The sequence below is a fragment of the Lissotriton helveticus genome, chromosome 5_1 (genome assembly GCF_964261635.1).
Source record: "Lissotriton helveticus chromosome 5_1, aLisHel1.1, whole genome shotgun sequence".
In the NCBI taxonomy this organism is placed as follows: domain Eukaryota; kingdom Metazoa; phylum Chordata; class Amphibia; order Caudata; family Salamandridae; genus Lissotriton; species Lissotriton helveticus.
The window spans coordinates 1,675,252,443-1,675,277,400 of NC_136065.1; the positions used below are offsets into that span (position 1 = coordinate 1,675,252,443).

Here is a 24,958-nt window from a genome sequence, read left to right on the forward strand (position 1 = left end):
AGCAAGGCGGTCTCAGTACTGTGCCTGGGCCTAAAGCCCGACTGAGAGGGATCGAGTCCACCCGTATGTTCAATGAATTTTGACAAATGCTGATTCACGTATCTCTCAGCGAGCTTCCCCATAAAAGGGAGAAGAGAGATGGGTCTCAGGTTTGTCAAATCGGACCAGGGGATAGAATTGTTTTTTCGCAAGGGTCTCACAAGCGCCTGTTTCCAATCTGCGGAATATCCAGCTGCGCGATGATCATCACCTGTTGTGAACGGGGCGGGGACTTCCACTGTAACCTTGCGTGGGAACGGGCTGGGAAGGGGGGGATTCTGAGGATGTCTTTCCGTACATCAAAGTATCGACGAGAATGTGTTACATGCAATAAACAGATAAACGTGTGTATAAGAGGCCAGGCCTCAGGGATGCAGTTAGAGCACCTCAGAACGATACCTTCTGTCCGTTTCGTTGTGTTCTCCTCCGGAGAGAATAAAAACCTTGTTTCCTGCCTTCCAGTCTCCAGCGCCTGCCTCTTCAATAGTTTAACTTCTTTGTGGGTTCAAGAGGCGACACCGCCGGGCAATACTTAAGGATCTTATATTCTGGTTGGTAGTGCCCCCCAATTATTTTCTACAATTGGCGTCCCAAGCGTGGGGCCCATCAGCGACCCATGGATCCAGTGGGAGAGGTCCTGACGACAAAGTGAACGACTGCAACGATCGGGAACGCGTCTGTCCGATAGACCCTCGTCTGACAGCCGATCATCCGAACTTCACTGGTTCCGAACAGACCTCTCTCGAGTGATCTACGGTCCTGACTGGGAACCATCAGGAGTGCCGCGAGGATAACGAAGAAGAGAGGACGATCGGGCGCTGGATTCGGAAGACAGGAAACTGTCCATGCGGTCCGGGTAAGGTCGTGTAACCACGACAAGTCACGAAATAATTGCTTGATTGCTTGTTTGTTTAAAAATACTAGTATTGCTCTTTTTATTTATTTGGAGATTCACTGTCTGCAAACGGAGAAACAACGGGCTCTCTCTTTGCAAGCAGTGGAGGATAGGTAGGGCAGCAGCCGTGCTTATTTTTTCTCCCCCACTCAATAATCACTTGAAACTGAACTGTTGTTCGCAAAACTATTGTTTCCTGGAGATTCCCTGTCTGCAAACAGGGAAGAGACCACCCTTTTTGCAGACAGTGAAAAGGGTAGGTGACGCAGATCTTTGCGGACCTGCTCATTCTCCCCATTGTTATTTATTGGTCTTTTGTTATTTTTGATCCATGAGGTATTCACTGCCTGCAAACAACGTAGAATAGAAATATTCTGTCCAGTCTTTGCACCTAGTGATAAGATAGGCAGTGCTGACTTTTTAGTCCCTCGTTACGAGCCGTCATGTCTGTCTTCTCCCCACTGATTAGTAGCCTGTTTAGCCCGGACCGCCTATTAGAGATGGACCATCCAGCCCCACTGGAAGGCACCCCTAATAAGGACATGTTCATGAAGCATGGATTGACCACTATAGCCTATAGTAAACTATGGCATAAATATACAAAAAAGGGTCAAGAAAGTCAATGGCCCCTGATAGGATCCTTCGATGATGATAAAATAAAAACGCTAGAAACTGCCCTGGGTAAAAACAAGACAACACCTACTATGCTTGACAGCTTCGGCATGTGGCGAAAAGAAACTGAACAACGTAAAAAGAAAACTGAGAGTAGGTTGGAAAAAGAGCTGCGAAAAGCAGCCCACCTAGCTGCTCAGAAACTAGAAAAAGAGATAAAGGAAAGAGAGAAAGCTAAACAGAAACTAGAAATGGAAACGCCAAGCCAGTGTCCGGTTAGAACCCCCTCCATGCTCTACCCTGATTTACCCTCGAAACGACAAGCCAATGAGGACCTGCTGTTAGGTCCTCCTATCATCTACATGCCCCCTCCATATGCCCCTTCTCAACCCGTGGCGCAGCACGCGCCACCCCCAGGTACAAACGAAGGTACCGCCACAGCGTCGGCCCCAATGGCCTCTGTGCCAGCCGAACCCCTTGTATTAAAACCCGCATCCACAACAACGATAGACGACCATGAGACTCGAGGGGCTGGCCCTGCAAGAACAAACAGACTAGACAAAGATGAGCGAGCGGGGATCGACAAAATAGCAAGGACACTGGTAGAAAGGAAGGATGATGAAGAGTACATCACAGATATGTTCAGCTCGTATACAGGGAGTCACAGACGACATTTTACCGTACGACTGTGTTATCATGTCTTGAATGCATACGAGGACCGATATCGAGACAAAGGTCCCGAGAACCTAAGGACTCTGTACCGGAAGGTCGATATCGGGGATGAGGGCGAGTGTGATGTGTCGGACCTCCTTACGCGTACGCTTGAGGTTTTCCGCCACCTCACTGAAAAAAGGCCGGGAGCTAAATCCGCAGCCCCCGTAGTGACCGAACCACCAACCGAGCAATCTAACACCATGATGCCGATACGTGAGGCTGCCCCTTACTGGGTTCCTCCTCGGGGTACAGGGACTCACGATGATGCAAACAACCAAGATGCGAAGGGAAGGGTAGTATACAACTGGGTCTACCAGCCATGGGACCGGCAAGAGATACTGACATTCCGGAAATCTCTACCCGACCTACGTAAAAACCCCACTGCCTTCTATACTGAATTGGGTACAGCCCTGGGTTCAACGATCATGACCCTGGCCGACATCGACTTGTTCTTCGGGTTATGTCTACCAGCTGATGTGTGGAAGCAAATCCGGAAAGTCGACCACCTTGAGCTGTTTGGACATACCTGGTCACAACTCGATGACCTGGACAAACAACGGGGACCAGGACAAAAGCCGTTGAAATCCATTCTAGACCTCCCAGATAAAATCGTAGAGAAATTAAAAACCCTAATCCCAGAAAAGAAAGTGGACTGGTCGATAGTAACAGCCTGTCGCCAAAAACCCCAGGAGGATGTATCGGAATACTTCTCCCGGTTCGAAACGGTGTTCTCCGATTACAGCGGCCAGGACATGACCACTGCAACCGGACACCATCTGTTTGTCCAGAATTATGTTAAGGGCCTATCATCGGAAATCTCCCAGAAACTACAGGCCAGCGAGAGTAGTTGGGCAGCCTCCAAACCTACAGCGATTCTCCAAATGGCCCAATATTATGAGCATCAGAAAAATGAAAACGATAGGGCGACAGAGAAAAAGAAGAAGGACTTAAAAGAGAGGGTGATGATTGCCAAACTGCAAGGGGTGACTATAGGACGAGACCAATACCGGGGAAACTACCAGACAAACGTCCCTAAGACTACATTTCCCCAGGACCGCACTCTGACTTCCTACAGTGGACGCACAGACCTTAGAGAAGACCAGTGCGCTTTCTGCAAAGGGACTGGCCATTGGAAATCCCAGTGCCCAGTTCTTCTGGAAATGATCAGAAACAAAGACCCCAGGGATGTAGCAAACGGACCGAGACCTAAGGGACAACAACGAGGGCCCCCAAATGACGCAACTAATGACAGATCAAACAGACCAAATACGTTCGACCGACCCAGGCAGAACCAATATCAACAATCTGACTATGACGACACTCACACCTTCGCATAGGACAGCCAAGGGCGAGGGAGGGATCCAGTCGAGCTCTATGTTGACCAGCAGGGCCCTTATGTCACTGCTAAGGTCCTGGGTACCAAGTCTCCATTTCTGGTAGACACTGGCGCGACACGTAGTGCGTTATCTAAACGACTGATTCCAAGGGCACCCTTGTCTGGCTCACTCATAACATCGACAGGTTTCGATGGAACGCCCTCCACCAACCCTTTGTCTGCCCCGATTCTCTTTGACGTAGAAAACAACACCACCGACACCACGTTCTTGCTTTCCTCCAATAGCCCTGACGCCATTATGGGACTTGACTTACTGAAACACTTCCGAGCGACGATTAGGTGTTCTCAAGATGGAGTTCGAGTGTTTCTTTACGACAACCCCGTTCTGCTTAGACATTGTTCCCCCCGACACATGTTTTCCATCACCGACGTTGACGCGTCCCTGCTTGACACTCTACCTCCGTATCTGTGGGCCAAAGCGGATTCGGACGTAGGGCGTATGTTAATTGACCCAGTGCACATTACTGTCCGACCAGACGCAACACTCCCAAAACTCCCACAATATCGGATATCGCCAGAGGGCGAGAAGGCATTGGTAATGATTATCCAGTCACTGATAGACGCAGGTGTGGTAGAGGAAGTGGTTAGCAACGTTTGCAACAGCCCTATCTTGCCCATTATCAAGAAGCAGGGAGAGGGAGATGAGAAAGCATACCGTTTCATCATCGACCTCCGAGAGATCAACAAAGTGGTGGTACCCCAGTACCCTGTGGTCTCAGACATCACCACCATCCTGACCTTGATTCCATCCACTGCCACCACCTTTTCCGTCATCGACCTCAAGAACGCATTCTTCTCCATCCCCATCCACCCAGACAGCCGATATCTCTTCGGCTTTACCCTAAAAGCCCGCTCATATAGGTTTTGCCGAGCGCCTCAAGGCTACACGGAAAGCCCTAGCATCTACAGCCAGGCCCTCAAAAGACAACTAGACCAAGTCCAGTTACCCGACGGGGTGGTGTTGGTACAATATGTCGATGACATCCTTTTGGCAGCCGACACCACCCCTCTAGCGGTTACCGCCACCATTCAACTCTTGCACTTCCTTGCGGAAAATGGCCACAAGGTCTCCAAGAAGAAGTTGCAATTCTGCCTACCCCAGGTCACTTACCTAGGCCACCTTTTGTCCAAAGATGGAAGAAAACTCACCCCTGATCGAATCCAAACCATTCTAGATACCCCTGTCCCTAAAACCCAGAAGCAGGTTCGCTCCCTGTTAGGCCTCACCTCCTTCTGCCGACAATGGTTACCAAACTTCAGCCTCGTTGTAAAACCACTGCTTTCTCTGCTAAACAAAGACGTCCCTTTCCCACTCCCTTGGACTCCTGAGTGTCAAACTTCCTTCACAGAACTGCGAGATGCTCTTTGCTCGGCCCCTGTCCTGGGTACCCCTGATTACAGAAAGCCCTTCTCCCTTTACACTCACGAAAGGGAGGGGTGCGCTTTATCTGTCCTGACCCAGGCCATCGGTCCTAAGCAACGACCGTGCGCTTACTTCTCTGCCACTCTTGACCCTGTCGCCAGAGCCTTGCCTGCCTGCCTTCGAGCTGTAGCTGCTGCTGCAGTCTCTATCCGACAGAGTGAGGGGATTGTACTCTCGAATTCCCTCACGGTACTGGTACCCCATGCAGTCGACACCCTCCTGAACCAAACCAAGACACAACATCTGACGAGTGCACGACTGACTGGATACGAACTGACCTTGCTTGCCCCCCATATCACCCTGAAAAGATGCACCACACTGAACCCAGCAACTCTGTTACCCTTGCCAGAGAACGATCCCAATGTGCACCCCGTACATGACTGCGTGACTCTTACGGACGAACAGACCAGGAGTAGGGTCGATCTCAGAGACACAGCTTTCCCTGACCCCGACGGGGAGTTGTGGGTGGACGGTTCTTGCATCAAACTCTCCGATGGTACCACTTCCGCTGCCTATGCAGTCACCACGGCTCGAACTGTAGTAGAAACAGCCCGCATCACCCAGCGATCTGCCCAGGCAGCGGAACTGATTGCTTTGACGCGAGCCTGCATCCTGGCAACAGGAACCACAGCGAACATTTACACTGACAGCCAGTATGCCTTCGGGGTGGTTCACCATTTTGGGCTCCTCTGGAGGGAGAGAGGATACTTGACCTCACACGGCACACCCATTTTGCACGGGGATTTAGTCTCCGCCTTAATCGAAGCTGTCCTCCTCCCCAACAAACTTGCCGTTATCAAATGCCAGGCACACAAGAAAGTGACAGACATTATTGGACAGGGAAATGCACTAGCCGACATCACCGCCCGAACGACAGCTGAAAATAGAACGACAACACATATGTACGTGACCAGGTCACAAGCAGAAAACTGGACTGACGCCAAGGACACAATTAGAGACATACAAACGGCTAGCACACAACACGAATTGACCGAATGGACACGGGTGGGATTGAAAGACGATGAAGGCTGCTGGCGGACAAAGGACACGAACAGATGGTTGCTACCTGATTCGTACTTGATTCCCATATTAACCATGGCACACTCCCCTGCCCACATAGGATCAGCCCCCATGATCGAACTTGTCTCCAGGGTTTGGCACAATGACAAGATCCCAGATTCCGCCAAACGCCTGGTCCAACAATGCTTAATATGCCTGCAACACAACCCCGGGAAAGGAACTGTAGTACCCCGGGGGGGATTTGGGGTCCCAAACCACCCATTTGAAGTCCTGCAGATGGACTACATCCAGCTAGACAGATGCCAAGGCCTGAAATATGTACTCGTCGTGGTGTGCGCATTTAGCAAGTGGGTGGAAGCATATCCAACCCGTGACAACACCGCTATGGCCACTGCAAAGGTTCTGTTAAAGGAGTTTTTCCCCCGTTATGGCCTCTGTCGCGTTTTATGGAGTGATAATGGCCCCCACTTTGTAGCCAAAGTTATCCAGCTCATCCTAAATGGGCTGGGTATTAAACAGAAATTCCACGCAGTCTTCCACCCTCAATCTGCTGGGCTTGTCGAACGACACAATGCCACACTAAAGCTTAAACTGGCCAAAATAGTGGCTACGACGGGCCTGAAATGGCCAGACGCCCTCCCATTGGCATTGCTATCGATGCGCTCTACCCCCACCCGACATCACTTAACCCCTTATGAAGTTGTCTTCGGTCGACCCATGAGCGTCTGGTCTGCCCCAAAACCAACTTCCATTCATGACGTTCCGGATGTCCTAATGTCTGATTATCTGTACAAATTGACTGAAACTTTGTCTGTCCTTCATCAGCAGGTGCAGCAGGCCATCCCCGATGCTTCCAGGGGTCCGGGTCACGCCATCCAGCCGGGGGACTTCGTGCTGATCCGAAATTTTCAGCGATCAAAGAGTTTGGAACCCCGGTGGACGGGCCCCTGGCAAGTGCTGATCACCACTCGGACCGCACTTCGAGTGGAGGGGAAGAAACACTGGCTGCACGCTCATCACTGCAAAAAGGTCTCTCCAGCCCTGGCCACGACAGACACCGTCAACACCCAAGAAGAGCTCCTGAACCAGGACCGACCATCGTTGAACTGCTACCCTGATACTGAGACACTTGAACTTTCAAAACATCCTGACCCCACTGTGCCATCTCGAGAAGGGTATTTCCTGCGTCGAAAGGAGGGAGCTTCGGCTAAGTAGGCCACGGACTAGGTTAAAGGATCTCAGAACGGTGACCCAAACTACCAAGGGTTACCTGGAGAGAAGCTAAAACTAAGTCTGTGGTCCTGCCCACTACCGAGCACCTTGAAGACGAAGATGATGGAAGCGCCAGATAAGAAGATGATGGAAGCGCCAAATAAGAAGCCGACGGAGACAGCAGGAAATACCCACTACAGAAACCCGAGAATAGACAGACTCCATAGCTCAAAGACAATTGCACTCTTCATCGTAATCCTCCTCTGTTTTCTCCTCATGACTACGCTCTGGATTATGGAAGAACACGCACCTGCTCACGAAACATTCCTAACCACTGCTCAGCCTACCACCATGAAAGAACATTATCTAATTTCGCTCTCTCCTCAACTAAGAGAGAGGCGAAAGGAGTTTTGGAACAACTCTTTCGTGCAGCTACTTCACCAGCACAATCTTGCCACCAATACCACCAACTGCTGGATCTGTGGGTTGCTACCCCATGCCACTGGACATTCAATACCATTCATCCCTTCACCCTTCTCTGTCCACGGCTCCTGCCTTGCTTGGCTGATCCTCCTGCAAGAAAGCTATACGGGCAATGCCACCTCCAGCAGAACTGCAGCACATTCTTCTCACGGGGCCGGGCGAAACAAGACAAAGACACACTTCTGCCCGCTGACCCCCAGCGACTCGAACCAAATGGACATCCCGGCTAAAGAACGAATCGAAATGCAGGTGTTCAACAATCCAACCAGATCCACCTTCTCCTATCGGCGGAAACGAACGGCTGCCACTCTGACTGTGGCCCTGACGGTCATCAACGTCACAGGCCACATGTGTGTAGAAGGACTTGGGACACAGCTGGTGGGTCGCAGCGCTTGCCGCTTTACCAGAACTTTGGACTCCACGGATCCACCTTCCTTTGTGTCATCCCCAAACATGTATTTCATCTGCGGCACGAAGGCCTACACCTGGCTCCCCAAAGGCTGGGGGGGCACTTGCTACATCTCCTTCATCCTTCCTCCTACTTATGTAGCCCCAGCGAATCACCACCGGCAAAAACGAGCCAAAGACATTGAACAAGCCGACTCAACAGGGGCACAGTTCCTCGATGCTATGAAAGGACTCGTCCCCCTCTGGGGCCCGATGGCAAACAGCCGTGCCATCCGACATTTGACTCAGGCAGTCGAGACAACCATGAACATCACAGCGGGCATCTTTGCCAACAACACTGCCGAGCTCCAAGCGGTCCGTTTGGTGGCTCTGCAGAACCGCCTCGTTCTAGATGTGGTTCTGGCGGACCGTGGAGGAGCATGCCGCATTATTGGGTCCAGCTGTTGTACATACATACCGGACAACTCACCCTCAGTGTACAAAGCCATCGAACATCTTCACAGACTCTCTTCGGAAGTTCACCAAGAGCAAGAAGAATGGTCGCTTGGTGGTTGGTTCTGGGACACCGTCAAAAGCTGGGGCTGGAGACTGCTCACCATTATCCTGATTCCCGTAGTTATAATATGTGGCCTATGCTTAGGAATTCAATGTTTGCCACCTATGTGTTCTTTATGTGCGAGTTGTATTTTTCCCAAAACTGTGGACATTGGAAGCGAACATATGAGAGCATTGTATGATACCGAAGTTAGGAATTTGATGAAAATTGACATTGAGTAAAGCAAGGTGGCTAGATATGTTGAAAAGGGGGGACTGTTGAAAGTTGGACTGAGACCGTCAACATTATCGGCGCCCTCTTGCTCTCCTTAACCTTTTTGTGCGCGTAAAACAGCCGCCATTTTGAACACCATGGCTTCCCTGCTCCCGCCGAGAGCCAGCGCGTCTCTCTCTCCCTCCTAGCTTCGCTGACAACCCCCCTGCCTGCACCTGCCGCGAATCATAAAACCCCTCTTCGGCGCTGCTCTGCCCCAGGCCCTCGTCTTGTTCCCGGCGCAACACCTCCCTTCTTCCCATTTATGATCCCCGGCCCTTTGATGCAAACCCCTTTTCCCCGTGTGCCCGTTTGTCTTCCCCGTTCCCAGGCCGACATCCAGCTCTGCCGATACCAATCCCTTGCCCCTCCCCGTACAATAGAAAGCTTCCCTCCTCAAAGGACCCCCGAGATGATCAAAGCCCCCATCCCACGAGATCCGATCGAACCCCACACACTCCGTGAATCTGCGGAATATCCAGCTGCGCGATGATCATCACCTGTTGTGAACGGGGCGGGGACTTCCACTGTAACCTTGCGTGGGAACGGGCTGGGAAGGGGGGGATTCTGAGGATGTCTTTCCGTACATCAAAGTATCGACGAGAATGTGTTACATGCAATAAACAGATAAACGTGTGTATAAGAGGCCAGGCCTCAGGGATGCAGTTAGAGCACCTCAGAACGATACCTTCTGTCCGTTTCGTTGTGTTCTCCTCCGGAGAGAATAAAAACCTTGTTTCCTGCCTTCCAGTCTCCAGCGCCTGCCTCTTCAATAGTTTAACTTCTTTGTGGGTTCAAGAGGCGACACCGCCGGGCAATACTTAAGGATCTTATATTCTGGTTGGTAGTGCCCCCCAATTATTTTCTACACCCAGGTCTAAAGATCTAGGAAAATTATTTCCCCTCCACAACTGACGGTGGCCCCTCCGTGCGCACAGAAGATTCTAGCTCTGTGGTCAGAGGTAATTTCATACTATCAATAATGGTTGCAGACATATGAGAGAGCAGATAAACCCAGATACTGAGCCCTCCTATATTTGTTGTATTTATACAGACCAAGGGAAATATGAAACTCCTGAGAAAGTCGTAACAGTTTTTTTGAAGCCATTTGAAACGCTTCTAAAGAAGTTCTGTTAAAATTACAGGTATGAGACCCACTTTATTGTTCCAATCTACAAGGGAACCGGCAAACTGTATAAACTGTATATCGAAGCATTATGTCATTGAGACAATCTACCAAATTTTAACACTCAGTGAGTCACTTATAATTGAACTGTCCAAAACTTCAGTAGTATTAAAAAAAGAGCTATTACTAAATGCTATAATAGGCCAGGTTTTAAGTTATCAATAATGTATTTGTAAGGCAAGTGGGTTAACGTAAACATTGCATAAAATACTGATAATATTTTTCTAATTTGTAGATACGGAGTCAAATGTTTTTAATGTCCTGAAGAAGGTGTCAAGAATCAAAAAGCACCGAAACGCCGCGTCGACTGTTTTAACTTTGACTGCTTAGAAATGTCATTGTAATGCCACCGATGGTGGTTGTTTTTTAACCTTTTTAATTTATGTTTGATTGTTTTTTAGATTGTAACCCAATTGGGAGGTACAAATAAATTTTTGGATCCTTTCTTATAATTTTTGTTTTCCTGGTATATTTACTTAAATTAAGTCATTGGTGTAGTTGTCCACTTTGCCTTATATTTCCCGAATTTACACGGGTATAGATAGTTAGACCCTACTGAAGTTAGATTTTTTCCATTTACGACAAATTTAACGAATGAAATCCGCTTTCCATACAACAGGGATACAAAATTTCTTTCTGTTTGTGATTACACCCCTCCCTGTAATACATTTCAGGGGTACCTCCTTGTGTTAATAATTGCAAATATAGAGCACCCTCATTAGCTTGAATTCGGAGTTTATGTGAGCTACTGTCAGATAAACAAAGGCCACTACAAAGGGAATTTACAACAGCATTGCAGGAGACACAAACTGATAAAGCTGGAATGTGCCCAGTCCTCTCATGTGGTAGAAAGAGTCTTGCTATCACATCAGGTTCTACAAACAAAGTCAACACTAAAGTAATAATAAAGTACAAACAAAAACACTGCCACTGAAGGGAACTATCTTGCGTGTGGATAAGCTTATTTTTGAAAGGGCTAAATGCAATCACTCAAAGTGAAGTCAGCCAGTGGCTAAAGTAGGCTAGCCCATTGCCCCATGCTGTATGTTGTAGTGGGCGAAAGCAAAATATGAATGACACATAAACAGACCAATGGATGAAGAGAGGTGGCTGAAAGGCGCTTTATGTAAGTATATGATAAATATAATTTTAATAAAATCAAAAAGTCTTGGTGAACCCCAGACATAAAAAGACAACTCTGAATACTGAAAATCCACAATGCAGCATCCATCAGTGAACAAACTGGAGATAGTATATAACAGAGAGACAACTCAGGGGCTCAGCTAAAAGTGAACAGGTCCTAGATCCTACAACTCACTTGTATGATCTACATTGATTTAAAAGGACCATTGTATTTGCTCTGGATAATAACTGGAATTTTAATAGTGGTCCTCAGCCAAAGGATCAGACTTCATAACACACTATTCCAGTTGAACATGTAAAACAACAAATGGAATAATTTACCAGTAAAATGCACAATTGTTGGACCAAGGCCACCCAAACCCCTACCCAGTTTAATTCCAGCATCAATGCTCCACTCTGCCCTTCAACTCCACCCACATTGGTGCCCTCAGTCAATCTTGCCTGCGTGGATTGCCTTAAATCTGTCACTAGGAAAGGATAACAGCCTCCTCAGGTTAGAAAGACTCTCTTGGTGCCACGGAGGTATACGAAATCTTCCCAACTCCATGCTAATATTACAATAAAGGAATTACAAATAAAAAAAGAAATAATGCTGGGGTGTTGTGCTGTGTCATGATGATGTGCTAGCCAAAAAATACAAGTTTGTTGGAAATATTGCAATATGATATTCCCATAAAACAAACGTCTCTGTTTTCACATATTCTCTAAATGTTCATGCAATTATGATGCAGCCTTTTTATATTCAGGCGTTACACTTAACAATTGTGCGCGTTATAAAGCGGAGAACAAGACAAAATAATATGTCTATACAGTGCAAAAATCGTAATAAACAATTCACATTATATATGTTTGAACCTCTTAGCTTATCTTTGATCACTGAAAGGAAATTAAAAAGAGGAATATTTTGCTATGGTTAGAGGTGGGATGAAGGAAAACGGAATGCAAGATATCAAAAGCAGTAAAATGTTTTGATTCTTGTGGTGGGGTGGGCGATTACTGAGTCTACCTTCCTCCCTACTCTCCCCCCACCTCCCATCCAAAGGGCCCAGGTGGCTTTCAAGGTTTTATCTTCTTTTTGGTTGTTAATGGTTTGAAATATGGCCTTATTATGGCACATTTTCTTGAGAATCATTATGTATCGCTTTATATATTCCTACAAAGACATAGTTAGAAAAAACAGTATAATCCATCATTTGCACAGTAGTGTACTTCTTCATGTATATAGTAGACATCATATTTAACCAAGTTAACAACACCTTTGGCAATTATCTGTTAATACCAAGAGGCAATTTGTACATCTATAGAGCATATATAGAACGTACTGCGTAACAATAACGGAATCTGTACATCTCCGGAGCATATATGGGACGTACTGCAAAACAATGAATTGCATAATCCCCTAAGGTGAAAGGTGCGGTAAACGAGCACTACAATTAACCAAAGCAATGGCCTCCAAATGATCAGCCTTAGAAAGAAGGACCGAGTCAGTGTTTCGAGGCTCTAAGCTCGAGGGTGTGTTGACCTCCCTTACCTCATTGCACTTCCCCTCCGAGCAGAGCTTCAGGATCACGCAGGGGTTGGACTTGGCCAAGGTGTCTCGGTCCAGCAGATTTTTGCAAGAAACCCGGAGCTCCACCCGAGAGGCTCCCAAAGCCACCGGCTGGATTTCTGGGCCTTCCGACATCCTTCCTGCAAAAAAGAAGAGGGCAAATATAAGCCAGTCAATTACATTCTCATGCACGACACTTTGGGCTATTGCAATTACAGTGCTAAGTACATTTCATTATGCTTGATTACAGTGGGCGGTTCTTACATGAAGGACATTCCTCCAACTGAGGCTGGAGCACTTCCCCATAAAAGTCGGAGGGAGGATTGTCTGTTACCAGTCAACTCCAAATTAAGCAGCCCTAGCAAATGAGCTGATCTGTCTATGTGGTGGAATTAGAAATTGAGACTTGCGTGCTGTATCACAATCTCTGCAGGAGAAGCATGAATCCACTGAGCAGTCTTAGAGGGATTGGGGCCTGAGCTCTACAGATGATGCACAACTCTAAACAGCAAGTGCATGAACCCATTCAACTTTCTTTCTATACCTTGCACATCATCAAAGAAAAAGTACTTAAATTTATGCGTGGTAAACGAATTCCGTTGTAACGCATGCGTGGTAAAGGCATGCGTTGCAACGGAATTCGTTGTATCATCATATATTCGCTCAAATTCTGCAGAAACTTCACCCTCTACGTATACACTCCAACTGAAATAGTTCATAGGTCATGTTTGTTACTATGTACAGCACTGATGCTACAATGACTACACAAGTCTCAATAAATATAAATCGTATGTTATTTATGCTCAGGTGTAGGTTACACAAGCATCTCTGAAGCAGATGCATTAGCAAATGGGCTACCGTACTGAAACAAGTGTCTGTAGGCTGCAGGTTAAACACAGATCTCTGCAGAGGTCCATTAACACAATGAGTTTTCCTGCTGGTATTTGCAATGGCAGGCTCATCTCTGAAATAAATGCTGCAAATCTACTTAGCTATCTCGCTGGAACTTGAATCGGAAACTTGTGGGATGCACAAAGGGTAAAACCCGCAGAGTTGTCGTATCCGCTTTTAAATTAGATTGGTATTAAGTAGAAAGAAAGATATTTTATTGTAGAGTTCTAACCTGATAGGCCTGTAGAGAGTTCCACTTCAAGTGCAAGTGTTATTCGACGTGGTGGTGCAAGTATTATTCCACGTTTAGTTCAGGCACATTGGTTCTTTAGCACAACCAAACGAAAACCATTCCATTGGGATGTTACATTAAGCTGTGTAACCTTTTCCTGCTTGCATCCTTCTGCAACGCATATGGCTGGAAGCAAAGTTCACTGATACAATTTTTTTTACTAATCAGTCGCTAATAATAATAAATTATGATACACCTTGCTGTATCTTTTTTTTTTTTTTTTTTGTAGAGTTTTATATAGCGCGAACTAGACCCGAACCGAATCAGGTATCAGAGCGCTTTACAAAGCACAAATTGCGTTTTTACATGAGGACACAGACTTTCATTTTTAGGCACGGGGAGATTAAGTGATTTGCCCAGAATTACAGGAGGTTTTTGCGTCGTTACCGACACTCCAACCCAGATCCCCAGGTCCGAGGTCGAGCGCCTTAGCCGTTAGGCTAACTCCTCTCCCCTTTCTTGGAAAAGGATCCTACCATATACACTGGGCATTTGCAAACCATAGAAGAAAGTAGAAACAAACTGCATTTGTGTATATAAAATTTGTAAACATTCACATAAAAGCAGATGAGCATAGCCATCTGTCCTCAGCACCAGGAAAGGTGTCTACAAGGAGGCTACAGAACACCCTTTCCTTTCACTCGCTCCTCCGCCATCCTAAAGAACAAGTCACTTACCTTCGGTAATACATTATGTGGTAGAGACTCTATATGGCCGCAGATTCTTTACCTTGGAATTATCCCCAGGCTTCAGACTGGATCCAGAAATTTTTTGTGAGCAGTAACCCTGTGCAACAGTAGGCGGCGTCGTACAGCTCGGCGTGGCATCTGCATCATCCACACCAGAAGTGACCTGCCTGGTGCATATATAGGCACACAGATGTCAGTTTCTTTTTGAAAATTTCCACACCAGGAACGTTGAGAACACTGACAACTAGCGTGGTAAACTAGAGCCCTGTGAGGAGAATCATGCCCATTTACAGAGCAGGGAAAATGGGTGAGTCGTTAAAGAATCTGGGCTAGCAGAGTTTCTATCAGATAAGGCGTTACCAAAGATCTGTGACTTTTTCATCTGATAACAACTTCTAGCCGCACTTTTCTACCTTAGACTAGATACTCATGAAATATCTCCCCTAAGGTTGGTCTGCAAAACAATTTGACTCCAAAAAGTCCGGCAAAACATAACGGGCAAAGCGTGACTCCCAAAAGACTTGACTGTCCAGGCAGTAGTGTTTTGTTAACATGTGCAGAAATGCCCATGTTGCTGCCTGGCAGAAGTCCAGGACTCCGCATCCTAACAGGCGTCACAGCCTTGGTTCTAGTGGAATGAGCACGTAAGCCCTCAGAGGGTTGCATCTTTGCTAATGCGTGGCAGATCTTAGTGCAGAGCAGGGTCCATCGGGAGAAGGATCGCTTCTGCAAAGCCTCTCCCTTCTTCACTCCGACATAGAGAGTTGGTCGTCCACCAGGAACTCCCTCATGTGGTCAAGGTAGAATGACGATGCTCCTTTTGGGTCCTGTCAGTGAAGTCACCCTCTTCTTTAGAAGCATAAAAAGTAGGCAGAGTGATGGACTGGCATACATGAAAGGAAGTGATTTCTTTCGTCAGAAAGGAAGCTGTAGTTCGTAGAGCCAACTTATCTGGGTAGATGTTCAAGTATGGAGGCTTGCATGATAAAGCCTGAAGCTCAGTGACTCTCCAGGCAGATGTTATTGTCACCAAGAAGCCCGTCTTCATGGTGAGGAGCCTGAGAAGATAGTTGTGCAAGGGCTCAAAAGAAGCACACATCAGCAATGTTAGGACTAGATTATGGTCCCACTGAGGCAAGATGACGAGTGAAGGAGGAAACATATGTAGCAAACCTTTCAAGAACCTATGTACAAGAGGGATGACTGGTAAGGCAACTGCAGAAAGGCTGATAGAGCAGAAAAATAGCCTTTTAAGGTGCCAGGAGCAGAGCTCTGATGGGCACGAATAAATGAAAGAACCTGAAAAAGGAGGGCAGAAAGAGGAACAGCCAGTTTTTCTGCACACCATGCCACAAACTTGCCCCAACAGCAGGTGGATACCGTTTTGATGGTGGGACACCTGGCTGGCAACATAGCATTCCAGATTTAGGGTGGAAGGTTGAAAGCTGTCATCTGTTGCCACTTTATATCCATGCAAGAACGAGGAGCATTGACAGGTTCGGGTGGAGAACCCTTCCTTGCTGCTGTGAAAGAAGATCCTCCCGAAGGGGTAGCCTGATTGAAGGCTGATGGACATGCTCAACAGCTCATGTACCAATCTGTTCGAGCCCAGTCCAGAGCCACAAGGATGACTTGGGCCTAGTTGTTCCTGGTCTTCTTGAGAACTCTGGGCAGGAGTGGTATGGGCTTGCCTTTGAAACCCCAGTGTGCAGAACTGCTGACATTGCACATTCTTCAGTGGTGGCAAACAGATCTAACCAAGGCTTTCCCCACGGCTGAAAGACTTTGCACCACCTCTGGCTGAAGACGCCACTCGTGATCAGCAAGACATGTTTGGCTGAGTTTATCTTCTCTGGCGTTCAGACAACCTGACAGGTATTGAACCACCAGAGAAATACCCTGACATCCCAGTCATGTCCTAAGATGCAGGGCCTCTTGACAAAGAGTCCACGACCCCACCCTGCCCTGTTTGTTGCAGTGCCTTTTAGTGGTGGTGTTGTGCAGTACCATATAGTGGTGGTGTTGACATGGACACTTGCACTAGCCTTCCCTTGATTGAGGGTAGCATGGCTTTCAATGCCAACCATATCACTCGTAGCTCAAGCAGGTTGATGTAGAGTCCGAATTCTGCCGGAAACCAGAGTCCTCTGACCTCCACCTCTGTCAGATGTCCACTCCAGCACAGAAGTGACGTGTCTGTCACAACAATCAGATCAGGTTGGGGAAGGGAGAGGAGTCTGTCGCTGGCCCAATCGTAGTTTGTCATCTACCACTGTATATCTGACCTCCGAGATCTGAACCATGTTGGAGTCTTCGGCACCGCTGCAGTGCCCGAATACACCAATGGGCATGCATCACAAGCAGGATGTAGGAGACCATGAGGCCCAGCAACCTCAGAGTCAGTCTCACCAAAATCAGGCATAGATGCTGAAACATCGGTATTGTAGCCTGAACCCTGAATATTGCTCGGGAGGAAAAGCCTGAAACTCCACAGTGTCCAGAACAACTCAGATGAAAGGGAGCATCTGAAAGTGATATGGTGTGACTTCAGCACATTGACAGTGAATCCCAGTGAGTGCAGGAGGTCTGTCGTGGTCTGGAGGTAGGAGATGACCACCTGGGTGGGAGCCCACCTTCAACAGTTAGTCATTGAGATAGGGGAAGGCTGGAACCCCTGACCTCTGCAGATAAGCTGCAACCCCCGCCATCATCTTGGTGTACACTCTAGGTGTGATGGTAAGGCCGAAAGGGAGCACATCAAATTGGAAGTGCTTGTGGCCCACTATGAACCACAGGTAATGTCTGTAGACAAGCAGGACGGAAATGTGGAAGCATGCACCCCGCAAGTACAATGCTACCATCCCATCACCCGGGTCTAGGGTAGACAGGACTTGAGCAAGCACAAGTATTTTGAATTTCTCTTTTTGAGGAAGAAATTGAGAGGGTGCAAGTTTAGGATAGTATGAAGGCTTGCATCCTTTTTGTGCACCAGAAAGTACTGGAAATAACAACTATGGCCTACTTCTGATGGCGACAATCTCTCTATGGCTCCCTTGACCAAAAGAGCCTGCACTTCCTGGCGAAGTAATGAAATGTGAGCATGTCGCAAATAGGTGGCATTGGTGGAGGGGTAGTTCCAAAGGAAAGGAAATACCTCTTTTGGAAAATAAAAAGAACCCAGCAGTCACATGTTATCGACCACTAGTGGTGCAGGTGATGGCGTATTATCCTGCATCCTACTGGGTGACCATGAGGGTCGGAGGGAAAACTAAAGTGGCTTGGGGCTGCTATTCTAGCTACCGAGGGAAGTGGTGAACTGGCCCAACCTCTGGCTACCTGCACCCCGAGCCCTGTGGATGCAGCATCCTTGGCCACGCAGAGAGTGAGAAGTCTTCTGGCTGTGGTGGCTAAAGTCTAGTTGGAGATGTGTCTGAAATCCCCTTCCATGGCCACAAAAGGAGTGGAAGGTGGACAGTGGTTGGAGAGGGGCCATGGAAAGGCCCAAGGACCTGGTTGCAGCCCTGCTGCCCTTGAAGTGCTCCGGCGCTGAATCCGCCTTGTGTCCAAAGAGACAGGGCCATCAAAGGGCATGTTCATGAGTGAAGCTTTGACATCCCCAAAAAAAGCCAGGTGTTCTCAGCCAGGTGTGGGCGCATAAAGCCACTGATGATGAAACCGGTCTGCCTAGTGAGTTGGTCATATTCAGCCCACAGGTTATGGCAAACTTAGCTGCATCTCTCCCATCATCAATAGCCTGAGAGAGTATAGCTCGGGCCTCCTCCTAGAACATAGGCAGCACCTGCGCAACCGAGTCCCAGAGCAAGTGGGTGTATCGCCCAAAAGGTACACAGTATTCATTGACCACAGTGCCAGGATGGAGGAAGAGAGCATCTTCTGTCCCAAGGTATGCAGTCTCTTGGATTCCCTGTCTGGGGGCGTGGTAGGGAATGCAGCAGGATTTTGGAAGTAGAGGCTTGGACCACCAAGCTCTCTGGGGTGGGGTGTGCTCTGAGGAAACTAGGTCCATAGGAACTGGGGGGTGGTGGCGGGCAATTGCCCCATTCACAGGAGCTCCCATGGAGGGCTTTGACCACGCCCTGATTAGGACATCTGTGACAGCTTTGTTAAATGAGAGAAGAGGCTCAGCTGTGGTGACTCCTGGCTGAAGCAGCTCAGTCAAGACTTTCGGCTTGACAGCCAAAGTGGGTAGCTGGAGGTCCAGGACCTCAGCCATCCTCCTTACCACCATAGCAAATGAGGCTCCTTCCTCTGTAGCCATAGTAAGAGGAGAAGTCAAGCCAGTATATGGGGAGGTATCCAGACAAACTGGCATCTGCCAGATCCTCACAGCAGGTGTCTCCATGACTTCTAGGAGCTGGTATTCATCAGGGTCCATCGGCCGTTCCCAATCATTCCCAAGTCCTAGGACAAAGGAATAGGGCACAGGCTCTGGAACTGGGTTGTCTGCCCCAGTCATTGCTGAAGTCAGTGTTAGCCATCGCCCGTCCAGCCCCATATTGGAGTCTGGGATGAGAATGGGGACTGTGCCACTGATGAGTGCCAGTGGCACGGGGGACATCAACAGTGGAGCTGGGGAAGGTTGACGTGGCTAGACCGGCATCGCTCCAGATCTATTCATGGATCCAAGGGGCCTGACTGGCGCCGGGTGCGAATCCGCCGGTAGAAGACTAGTAGGGGCCCCTTCCCAAGCCTGCAGTGCCCAAAGATGCTTCAGCTGGAATGGGCAAGCCAAATATGAGGTGCAAAGCCCCATAAAATTCACAAAGTTGGGTGGGAGTCACTCTGGCTCCTGGAAACTTGGGTAATTGCGGAGATGACCGAAGCACAGGCTCAACTGCGGATCCAGATTTCGAATGCCGATGCTTCCTCGTCTCATTGGATGACTTTGATGGATAGTGCAAAGTCAAAGTCCTTTTCGGTTTCTTGCTCTTCTTCCATTTGTGGGATTTACTTGAATGCCTAGACAACTTTGACTGCGTCTAAGAGTGCTTGGAATGGTTCTGCCACTTATCCCATGACATTCCTCTCAACAGGGATCCAGACCGTCATGGCAGCCTACGTCAATCAGTAAGGAGCTTAAGGGACCACTCCCTCAAGACCTTGGGATGCCTGGAGCGACAATTGATGCAGGTATTGGCCATGCTTGAAGCACCACAAACAGATGAGGTGTGGATCCATCATCGACATTTTTCAGTGACAGGTGCCACAGGATTGAAACTAGCCTCGTTTGAGGACATACCTGCCATCTTTTACTAATGTTATGTTATGTGATATGAATTTGCAACACGTGCGTCTACTCATGAGTGTCCCAGCGCGGAGCCTATGGCCAGAAAGCTTCACAGAAATAGATGTGTTTTCAACTTCCTCTTGAACACGACAGGGTCCTGGATGGTAAGCAGCGCCAGAGGAAGAGCGTTCCAAGCAACTGCCGCTTTCACTGCAAATGAGCTGCCCCCTATCCTCTGAAGCTTGAAAGCGGGGACCTGAGCATAGCATAAGGGCGAGGAGCACGCGGGAACATAAAAGGAGAGATGCCTCTGCAAGTAGAGAGGACACAACCGTGGAGAGTACTGTGGGCTAAAGCTAGAAGTTTAAATGTTACTCTATCCACCATGGGGAGCCAGTGGAGAGAGCTCAACTGTTGACGAACACTGCTCCTAGCCGACATGCCCAATAAGAGTCTGGCTGCCGTATTTTGAATCACCTGTAACTTCTTCAACAGGTAGCCCAAGATACCGGCATAGAGGGCATTGGCATTGTCCAGCTGTGACCGAATCAGCGCACAGGTGACAGTTTTCCCCGCCGTCTGAGTTAAGAGGGGGAAGAATTTTCTGAGGGTTTTAAGTAGGCCGAAACAGCAGCCAGCCAGCTTCTTGATGTGTGTCAAGAAGGAAAGACATTCATCAAACCAAACCCCTAGATTTTTGGCCGGCTTCCCTGACGAGGTGGGTATTGGAAACTCAGGAGGCCAAAGCTGCTCTCTGAAGTTAAGGAGAAATTTACCAAATAGCAGAAGCACTGACTTTTCTTCATTGTACTTAAGCTGCACTTCCACCAGCCATTTAAAGATGGAAGATAGGCAATGATGAACCAGTAGTACAGAGTCCGCATCTTTGTCCCAAGTAAAAAGCAGCTGGGTGTCGACAGCGTAAGCCATCACCTTGGCCTCCAGCCACTTCGCCAGATAAATCAGAGGAGTGACATAGATATTGAAAAGGAGGGGGCTAATGGCGGAATCCTGGAGAACACCTGTTGCTACTGGATGAGGGAAGGAAGAGGACGGTGGAATCCAGATCGGCTCAACAGTCCCTTCTAGGAAGGACTGGAGCCAGCCCCACACGGCACCCGACAGACCAATCTTGGACAGACGTGACTGGAGAAGTGAGTGCGGGACCATGTCGAACATCGCCTAGAGGTCGAGTAAAATGAATGCAGCTCTCCCGCCAGCATCCAAACACTCCCGGATGGCCTGCGCCACCTCAATCAGCACTGTTTCAGTGCTATGGGACACCTGGAACCCTGATTGGGCTGAATGCAGGAGCGCCTCTCTCTCCACAAAATCGGCAAGCTGTTTATTTACCACCTTTTCACACATCTTCGCCAAAGCAGGAAGGAGGGAGATAGGCCCGAAATTCCCTGGAAAAAGAGGGTCCAGTGACGTCTTTTTTAGGAGTGGCAAGGTCCTAGTCTTCTTCCAAGCCAGTCCAATGTGTCGACTTGCCTAAATACCGACAAGGAATGGGCTCTGCCACCCGGATGACACTCCAAAGGTACCTCCATTCTGATGTTGCGGGGAGTAAATGCAGCTTGGATATACCGAATCTTATCCCTAAAACAGCAGGAGAGAGTGTTAGACCAGGAAGGATCGTGAAGCTCTGGACAATAGCGAACATTTCCTTAGAGTTGTTACTGGCTAATTCAATGCGGGCAGCGTAAAATTGCCCTTTGGCCAACTTAATGGCTGCATAGTATATTTTCTGCTTGTTTCTGAGCTTCCGCTTGTCAACCGGGCATGCCCACTCCTCCGCCAGGCCCGTTCACGGGTCTTACAGTCATGTTTCAAGGCTTTGAGGGTTGGATTGAACCAGGGTTTGGACCGAGATTCCCTAGCCAATCTAGTGGGACATTGAGGGGCTACCATAGCAACTGCATTCGAGACCCAGATAGAGAACCCATCCAGACGTTCCTCAAGCTCCCCTACCAGGCTAGGCCTAGAAGCTTCCAGGGCAATATTAAATTCAAGTGGGTCAATTTTACCAAAGGCTGATTTGTAACATGAGCTTTCAAAAGGCTCAGTATTAGACACCTCCTATGAGAAGGGGGTCATCAAATGGTACGACCAGGAGACGGAGCAGGGGGCCTTTGATAGGATAGGGAAGTTAGTACAAATAGGGTCTAATTACTAGACAAAAAGTCGAAAAAGAGTCAGTCAAAAAAGACTCGTACTAGCTCCTCTCTGAATCTGTGCAAAGTGGCGCTGAAAGAAAAGAACTGACATCAGAGTGCTGGGGTGGTGCTCGTATAGGCACTATGCACGTCGAGCCAAATGATGACACTTACGAAACTCAGGGTTACTGCTCACGAAAAATTTCCAGATCCAGTCTGACTCCTAGGGATAATTGTAAGGTAAGGAATCCGTGGCTATAAATCCCTATCAGATAGACCTAGCATGCACATGTAGAACGACTTGAAAGAGCTTTTCTGTACTGTCTTATAGGGTTAAGACATATACATTCCTTATTTTCTCTTTTCTCCATCCAATGACACCTGGACACGATATGTACATTTTTTTTACATTATGCAGCTAGAGTAATAAAGCAGCAATAGGATTATATAGAGAGTGGACCACTGCCCAAATGAGATTGTATCGTCAAAAATGTTTACACCACACCTTTCAACCCGATGTTACCATTCTTTCCCTCCTTTTTTGGGTGGAGAGGGGGAGAGGGGCATGTGTGTGTTGACATAGCTGTTGCCAGTTATGTGCCTGTTCTGCATGAATGATTTACAACATAGCATTAATCTGGGGCAGTGCCAAAACTAATGCCGTCCCAAAAGAGGGGTAAGGAGGAGGTTTCTCCTAATGAGGAAAACGCCATCTTTGCTTTTGTGCCGAAAGGTGTCCCTTCCTGCAGAAAAACAATCATGCCAAAAACACAGACACCCTTGTACTATGGTGCCTATGTTGGGGCACAGCTGCAGTTTGTGCGCCGACGCTTTCAGAAAGGAGAGGAATGCGCTGTATGTTGTAGACAGGGCCGGAGTGGGAACCACAACCGGCCCTGGCAAAGTGCTCGGCCGGCCCCCCCTCCCCACTCGGGGGGGGGGTTGTGGGTGCCGCCGTGCTATTTGCCGGGGCCGGTTTTCGGCCGATTTTGTTACAGGGCCGATTTTGCAGCCATGCTGCAAAAACGGCCCTGTAACAAAATCGGCCCCCAGGGGCCCAAAACCGTCCCCCACCCGTGCATCGCACCAGGGGATTGCCCGGTGCCCGCAATGGTCAGTCCGGCCCTGCTTGTAGATATGGAGCATTCCTGCCCTTTTCTTTCGACATAGGGCATCGCAGCTAGAAAGCTTGCAGCGTTGCCCTACGTCAAAACATTGTAAAGAAGCCCCTTGTTTCTGTGTGAGGTAAGTTCACTTTCTGTTGCCATTATTTAGCTTTTTGAGTGTGCGAGTACGCTTCGCCTGTGTTTCTTGCTTTGTACATGTTCTGGGTGTCTGAGAAGCTTGTATTTCTGCTGCACTGTATCGGGTCTGTGCGAGGCCGCTGTTTCCATCGTTGGTACCTATGCTTTATGTGCGCTGTGCATGAGAGGAAAGTTCCTTCTGCGGCCTTTGTGCGCCTGTCCTATATGTGGGACGCGGGCACTGATGCTGGGTTGGGATCTGCCTGTTTTCTGTCTATCAGAAGCTTGCGCTCCTGCTGCCCGGTCGTACCAACAGCACGCAGGAGTGGATGCCAGAAATGCCCGCTTTCTGTTGCTGGTTCGGTGCTTCTATGTGGATGGGAATTGTGCATTGCTGCTAGGCATGCTACAGCAGTTCTAAGAGTGACTAAGGCTTCCATTCTCCTGCCGAGGCGCTTCTACTCTGCGCCTTCTAGGCAGTAGTAGCGGATGCTCCCTGTGCTGGGCCTGTACTGCTTGTCTGAGAGTAGCACCCAGGACAGTTGGGTGTGCTGGCTGTGCTCTTGGTTTATTGGCACCGCATGCCCGCTGCTGTCTGTGTTGCCCCTGGTCTGTCTGCTTAATGCAAAGGTCTATAAACTTTTTTATCAGCCCCTCCCCCCACGAAATACAATCTGACATCCCAGAATCAGAATGACAGACCTATTTTGTCACCAAAATTCTATCAAACTGGCAGCTCCGAACATATTTAGCAATCTAAACATTGAAGTTCTGTTCTGTAATCTGTTTTAAAATGCAATAAAATACATGATTGCTAACACGGTATTGGCTGTCTGGTCTCTCTAAAAGTGTAAAAGTTTCAACAGTGTGAGGGTCTGTAGGGGTACTTGGATCCTTCCTCCTCCACCTGGACACCTACAGAACATGCATAACAACAATATTATTCGTTGCAAATTGAAGAAAGGCTCCCAGCCACTCTGCCTACTTTTACCAAAAACACAGCACTGTTTTCAGGGTGATTTACGTCTTGGTTCCCCGGACTAAGATGAACTATATCTCCAGCACAGGGTCTCACCCCACAGTAAGCAAACCTCCGGCTTCAGGAAAGCACACACTGCTGCTGCCTATGCCTACACTGCTGCTGCCTATGCCTACACTGCGGCTGCCTATGCCTACAGTGCTGCTGCCTTTGCATACACTGCTGCTGCCTATGCCTACACTGCGGCTGCCTATGCCTACAGTGCTGCTACCTAAACCTATGCCTACACTGCTGCTGCCTATGTCTACACTGCTGCTGCCTATGCCTACACTGCTGCTGCCTATGCCTACAGTGCTGCTGCCTTTGCATACACTGCTGCTGCCTATGCCTACACTGCTGCTGCCTATGCCTACAGTGCTGCTGCCTTTGCATACACTGCTGCTGCCTATGCCTACAGTGCTGCTGCCTTTGCATACACTGCTACTGCCTATGCCTACAGTTCTGCTGCTGCTTTTGCTACAAACCTTTTGTGTGTGGGTTCGACTGCGGTGCGCATATTCTGTGTGTG

General features: G+C 48.4%; 1 protein-coding gene across 1 annotated transcript in view; it reads right to left on the reverse strand.

The window, feature by feature from the left end:
* The window catches only part of LOC144755713 (copine-6-like), a 452,209-nt gene that overhangs the window by 255,845 nt on the left and 171,406 nt on the right, over positions 1 to 24,958 (reverse strand). The window contains exon 3 of the mRNA XM_078644899.1: positions 12,871 to 13,028. Coding sequence (XP_078501025.1) covers positions 12,871 to 13,023 — 153 coding nt within the window. The 5' untranslated portion in view covers positions 13,024 to 13,028. The remainder of the gene's footprint in view (positions 1 to 12,870; positions 13,029 to 24,958) is intronic.